Here is a 6387-nt window from a genome sequence, read left to right as displayed (position 1 = left end):
TTCCTTCCTTCCTTCCTTCCTTCCTTCCTTCCTTCCTTCCCCCTACCTCCCCCATCTATTTGCTTTCTTTGTTTCTCTCTTTCCTTCTCTTTTCCTCTTTCTTTCCACCTCTTTCTCTTTCTCTCTTAGACAAATATCATTAGCAAACAAATAAAGATATTGGAAAAATAAATATAATCAATATCTGTTTTTACCCCTTTTGTTTTTATTTTTTGCAGCCTCAATTAATGTTAATAAAAAGCAAATTTGTATATTTTTAATAAAAATGTGTGTAATATTTGTTCATGACTTGTGGCTCTCAAACATCTGACGTTTATTCTGTGTGGCTCTTACGTTAGGCAAGTTTGGCCCCCCCCCCCTATAACACAAATACATAAACATGTGCAGGAGTCTTTCTTCCAGAACTAGGCGCATGCACAAATATTTGTTCTTTTCATCTTACTGCTTTAAAAAGATGAACTTGGTTTCATATTTGATTCTTTAGTCTTATTTTTAATGGTTCACGTCTGGTGTATAGAACCCAAGTCACAAACTGTCATCCCAAGAAGAGTTATACCCTTCTAAGTCCATTGGCTCAAAAGTAAATGTAGGCTTGTCCGTGAACCCTGTGAAAGAAGTGAACTCAAGAGCTTAAGGCAACGCTATTTGTCACAGTGACTTCCCCCTTCCCCGGCTGTCCTGATATCTGAATAATTTGTGAGAACTGAACTTTGAACTTCATATTTGGATAAGTTTGTGAAGTGGCATGTATCATCATTTTCCTGACTATGTGTTTTCAGGGTTATTTAGAGGTTTTTGAAAGTAAAACCCATCTAATCCAGTGATTCTTGGTTCATAAATCATAGTTCGTAATTTATCTAAAGAGGTGAGCTCTCCATCTCAAAAGTACGATGGAATAAATTGAATTAGACTTTAAGGTACTGGGCTACTGTCTTATTTTGGGTTAATAATATAAATAATTCCTTAGTATTGGTGACTCTTGTGAGCCTTTAATGTACATTTTCCATGGTGCTGTGTTTTTCCTTTTTGTTAGTGAAATTAGCTGTATGCTAATTGGGGCCATAAACTCCTCATGAGCATCATCTTTTCAGCTGTTACTGTGCCATGTAAAGTTAAAGTGCTGACTGTGCATGAAAGATACTATGAATGTTTGGGAATTTCATGTAACTAGTTAAACTGTTCTAAAATTAACAATGCAAATATTTCAAGAAAATAGCTCAACCATGTTTAGTTCTGCTTTCCAAATTTGCTGCAGAGAAAAGTTTAAGTTAAAAAAAACCCCTGTGTAGTTCTATTTATCATGCTGTACAAGGATACTAAAATAATACCTGGGTTTAGACTGTACCACTTGAAACTAATGATGGGCCTCCTGAGAGAGCTCTCCCTCAACTTTTGTTTGAAGTGGTACAGTCTAGACATATGCTTGCCACCTGATTTGTTTGTGAGAACTAGGCAGTTTCACTTAATGTATTGGCAGTCTTTTCCAAAGTCATGTGTGTATATTACCCCCTTGCTGTAAGCCTCTCCTGAATGACCAGTTGGCAGCAAGTAAGCAGCTGCCCATAGCTGTGTAAAGGTTTCAGGTCCCTTATTTCTTGTAGCCTGGTTATGCATTAGTAAAATCTGTGTACCTAGAAAGTATACATTTTCCAATTGCAGTTCTAAAAAGATGGGGTAGAGGCTGAAATCATGAGTATTAAAATTGTGTCTTCATTTCCAAGAAAATGCATTGGGTCCAAAGGACCTCAAGTGGAATTCTGCTCACGGGACAGATATTTCCTGTCATCTCCTTCCAGCTGTAGCCTTCTGTGTTCCCTAGAAAGTGGCTGCTGGGGTTAGGGAACTCTCCAGAGCAGCATGGGGTAATGTGGAGTCTGCAGTGGGAAGGCAGAATTGACAAAAATAGTCTCCTCTTGAATTGAGCAATAGTACTATTCTTGACAAGGGTTTTCTTTTGCATTTTAAATTGTAACCTTTTTTGTTTTCTTACTTGTAACCTCTGATCCAGCATAGTATAGGATAGAGTTGACAATTGACTTAAAGAACATTTAATCAGCTATGTGCCTATATCTCACTTGTTAATTAGCCAATATCATTTAGGAGGTGTATTATCAAAATCTTAAGTATAGATACCCTTTTGAGGTATTGAAGGATATAGATTATATTTTATTAAAATATAAAATTCATTGTTGAAAGACCAGTTCCATTTCCTATTGCAATAACAAAGCAGAACCAAAATAGCCTCAAAATATGCTTTAGTAGATCAATTCAGTAATTAAAGCCTATAGTCCTATAAAATAGTAGCATTCTAAGTTAATAAATATTATGAAACTGTGTAATCAGAACAGTCATCCAAATTAGTTGGTTATTCTTTGACTTGTCTTTTTAACCAGCAGATGGTGCTGGAAAACAGCTTGAAAAAAGATACTGAGGTCCGTTAGTAATTAGATAATCAATTAACATTAATATCTCTAGTACAGTAAAGGAAGGAATTCACAGACTGGAAAGGACAGTCTCACATGGGAGTAGGTTCAAATGAAATTTTAAAATGTTGCTTCTAAATAATTGCATAAGAATTGAGATGCATGACGAATACAATTTTTTTAAAACTAAGCATGCATTCTCCACGTAATTGTTCCCTTCAGTTCTAGATTTCAATGATCCCTTCAGTACTGAAGTCAAACCAAGAATCCTGCTTATGGGACTGAGGAGGAGTGGAAAATCTTCCATTCAGAAAGTTGTGTTTCATAAGATGTCACCAAATGAAACTCTTTTCCTGGAGAGCACTAACAAGATCTGCAGAGAGGATGTTTCCAACAGCTCCTTCGTAAACTTTCAAATATGGGACTTTCCTGGTCAAATTGACTTTTTTGATCCGACCTTTGACTATGAGATGATATTCCGAGGCACTGGAGCACTGATATTTGTTATTGATTCTCAGGTAAGGGAAAAGGTTAGGATGACTGGGGTAATCCCCCCCTTCCTTCCCCAGTAATCTTCTACATAAGCACAGTGTCTGCACAGTAAATGAAAAGGAGACCTTTATTCAATATCATTTACCCTCTCTTTCCATAGTGTACTTTCATCTATGTTGTTTAATGTAAATATGAATCTGTACAAGCTTTTTTTGTTCCACTCATGTAGACAGAGTCACAATAATATCCTTCTGGAAACTATATAGTTGAATACTTTTACAATAAAACAGTAATTATAGGAATAAAACAATAAAAATAGAAAGTTTATAGTGCTGAAAGTTTCTTTTAATAGTTTCAAGATTGATAATTTCAGTAAATTATTACGTTCATCACATAAGAACTGGAAGGAACTTGTCATCTTTGGGAATGGCAGTGACCCTTGGCAAGCAATCCCTAGGAGCATTAGGGGGACAGAGACATGAGTCATCACTTCCTGTTCTGAAACAGGAAGTGACATCCTAGTGTTGATTGATACCATTCCCTCCCTCCAATTCTTGCCACTCCATTGAGCGATGACAATGAAGAGGGAGCATTGGGAGGAAGTGCTTTGCCAGAACCGGGTAAGTAGCAACCGTAATGACAGAACATCTGTTTTGCATGCACAAGGCCCCTGGTTCAATCCCAGGCATCTCTACTTAAAAGGGTCAGGTAGCAAGTGATGTGACAGACCTCTGTCTGAGGCCCCGAGATCCCCTACCTGTTCTAGAAAGCAATACTGACCTTGACGAACCAGTGGTCTGATTCAGTATGAGGCAGTTTTGTGTGCTTGTGTATGGCAGTTGAACCCAATGATTTAAGCAGGAAAGTGAGAAAATGTAAGGACATTATTGGGAAGCTGCCATCTTTTCACTCACTGTCAACTTTTTAATATGTAGATGATGATTCAGAATTGCCAGTCGAGAGTGGTGAGCTTACTACAATGGTAGTAAAGTTCTAGGTAAGAAGCCTGATTTCAAACTTAGCTGCATAATCAGCAGACTCATGTGGGGCAGCTCTTGCTGGGATGTGCCATTTAACATGGCAGGTATGGATCAGTAGGGGAAATACAGCTAGAATCCTTGTCCATTTTTTGTGTGCAAGAAGTTGTGAGAGGGAGCAATTCTTTATCTGAAGTGTTATAGTTTGGCAAGAGCTGTGCAACACGGTTATGGTAACTGTATAGTTCCATCCCATGACTGGTAAGTTGTCGAAAACAGCCGTCATAGAATGCCAATCAATTGAAAGCTATCATAAACACAGCATTTCTTAATAGCATGCTCTGCTGAAAAATGATGAACGATAGCAGAAGAGATCTGTAGGATCAAACCTTATACTGCTGCAGTTTTAATCCAGTGCAGGGAGACCTTTGCTGGTACCAAAAGCTGTTCTCCCATGACAAGTCTTTTTGTAGGGGAGGAAAGCTTTGCCAGTAGCAGAGTAGTTCTGTAGGAACTTACCCGTATGCTGAAGCATGGACGTTTATAAAAGGGTAGTTTATAGTGATAGCATAAAAGTGTGAAAATTTATAATATTTTAATTCCTTGTTAGTTTATAAAACCAAAGGTTTATCTGATGCATTTCTGTTTGTAGGATGACTATATGGAAGCATTGGCTAGACTGCATCTGACTGTGACGAGAGCATATAAAGTCAATCCAGACATAAACTTTGAAATATTTATCCATAAAGTAGATGGTTTATCTGATGATCACAAGATTGAAACACAAAGAGACATTCACCAGAGGACAAATGATGATCTTGCAGATGCTGGACTGGAAAAAATCCACTTGAGGTGAGCAGATAGAAGCAATTTATACAGCCTATGAAATAAAGTTACAAGAACCATATATATTGCACAGCATTAAAGCCAGTAATCATGCCAAGTTCATGTAACTTCTTAGCAAATAACAGTTGATAGCAGTGATGCACATTGGAAAAATAATTAGGGTTGCCAAGTCTTACCGAAGTAATAGCGGGGGGCCCTCTCCAGGAGTCCTCGTGCACGTGCTGGGCGACACTGTGGTAATCGCCCTAAAAACTCTATGGTACCAAACTCTATAGTACCATAGAGTTTTCAGGGCGATCGCTAGAGCATCGCCTGGCGACGTGCCCAGCGTGATGATGTCACTTCTGGGTGATGTAATCGTGCCGGGCATGTCGGCCTGATCTGGCCACTTTGGGGGTGGGGTTCCCCCTGCTGGCTGGATCCAAACCGGTGGATTGGGGGCCCTTTTAGCAGGGGAATCCCTGCCCCCCAGGGGGACTTGGCAGCCCTAAAAATAATGATCAGGTAACTAGAAAACATGACCCTGTTTTGCTCAAGGTTATTTTCCAAAATGGCTTTTATTTTGGTATTTTCTGTGCCAGCATAAGGAGTCTTAAGATATTTAGTTCTATGCACTAATCATATTACTAGAGGCCTTGAAAATGCTTTTGTCTTATTCATATCAGTCCTCTTAACATACATGGTTTAGGAAGAACCTTGAGTATAATTTATGTTATTTATTGCAGAGATATGCCTCTTCAGGGAATGTTACAGTCTAGAATGAACAAAAGTCCTGGTGCTGGTAACCCCCAATATTAAAAATGCAGTTGATGGAAATCAAGAAATAGGGGTTAGCAACTGGGAAGGGATTTTTTTTTTAGAGAATTACTTAAAACCTTATATTCAGTTTGTATTTGGCTTCTTGGTATTGTTAAGAAAAACTTAACAAAGCATAAACAAAGTACAAAGTATTTCTGTCATTTTATCTCTATACTAGGTTTTTAAAAGGAGTTTCTGTACCTATTCATTACAAATTAATTAACAATGCTGTTTCCTTTCCCAGCTTTTATTTAACAAGTATATACGACCATTCTATATTTGAAGCATTTAGCAAAGTGGTACAGAAACTGATCCCCCAGCTTCCAACATTGGAGAATCTGCTTAACATCTTTATTTCGGTAAATATTTTTTCATATGCATGTAAAAGGTGCAAAAACAATGGCTTTTGTTTTTACCTTTATTTTTCAAAAACCTTGCAATTGTTGGGGCCAGTGCTCCCTCTAAGCTGTGGAGTCTTGTGAGCAAAAAGTCTCCTTTGTGAGCTACTGGCATTAAAATTGTAAGCGAGCAATTTGGCTGCTGCATGAATTAGTTTGATCTGGAGCCATCCTTCCTGAGCTATGACAAAAATGTGTGAGCCAGAGGCTAAAAACCTGAGCTAGCTCACACTAACTCAGCTTAGAGGGAACACTGGTTGGGGCTACTCTAGTGGATCGAGAATGAATGCTAAGAAAATCTGTAACAGTCATGTGGATTTAGATCTTGGATTCATTGGAGGATTTCCACAGATGGAAGGGGACGCCTGGTTTTCACCAATCTCTCCCCCCCCCCCAATCCCACTGAATGGGGATCTTTCATCCTCAGGAGCAACTGTTTGTGGGGCATTTTGG

General features: G+C 38.5%; 1 protein-coding gene across 1 annotated transcript in view; it reads left to right on the top strand.

The window, feature by feature from the left end:
* The window catches only part of RRAGD (Ras-related GTP binding D), a 24258-nt gene that overhangs the window by 9849 nt on the left and 8022 nt on the right, over nucleotides 1-6387 (top strand). The window contains exons 2-4 of the mRNA XM_015417080.1: nucleotides 2646-2941; nucleotides 4545-4744; nucleotides 5781-5895. Coding sequence (XP_015272566.1) covers nucleotides 2646-2941; nucleotides 4545-4744; nucleotides 5781-5895 — 611 coding nt within the window. The remainder of the gene's footprint in view (nucleotides 1-2645; nucleotides 2942-4544; nucleotides 4745-5780; nucleotides 5896-6387) is intronic.

This window comes from Gekko japonicus, unplaced genomic scaffold, assembly GCF_001447785.1.
Source record: "Gekko japonicus isolate JY-2015 unplaced genomic scaffold, Gekko_japonicus_V1.1 scaffold760, whole genome shotgun sequence".
In the NCBI taxonomy this organism is placed as follows: domain Eukaryota; kingdom Metazoa; phylum Chordata; class Lepidosauria; order Squamata; family Gekkonidae; genus Gekko; species Gekko japonicus.
This window is presented reverse-complemented; position numbering and strand designations above follow the sequence as displayed.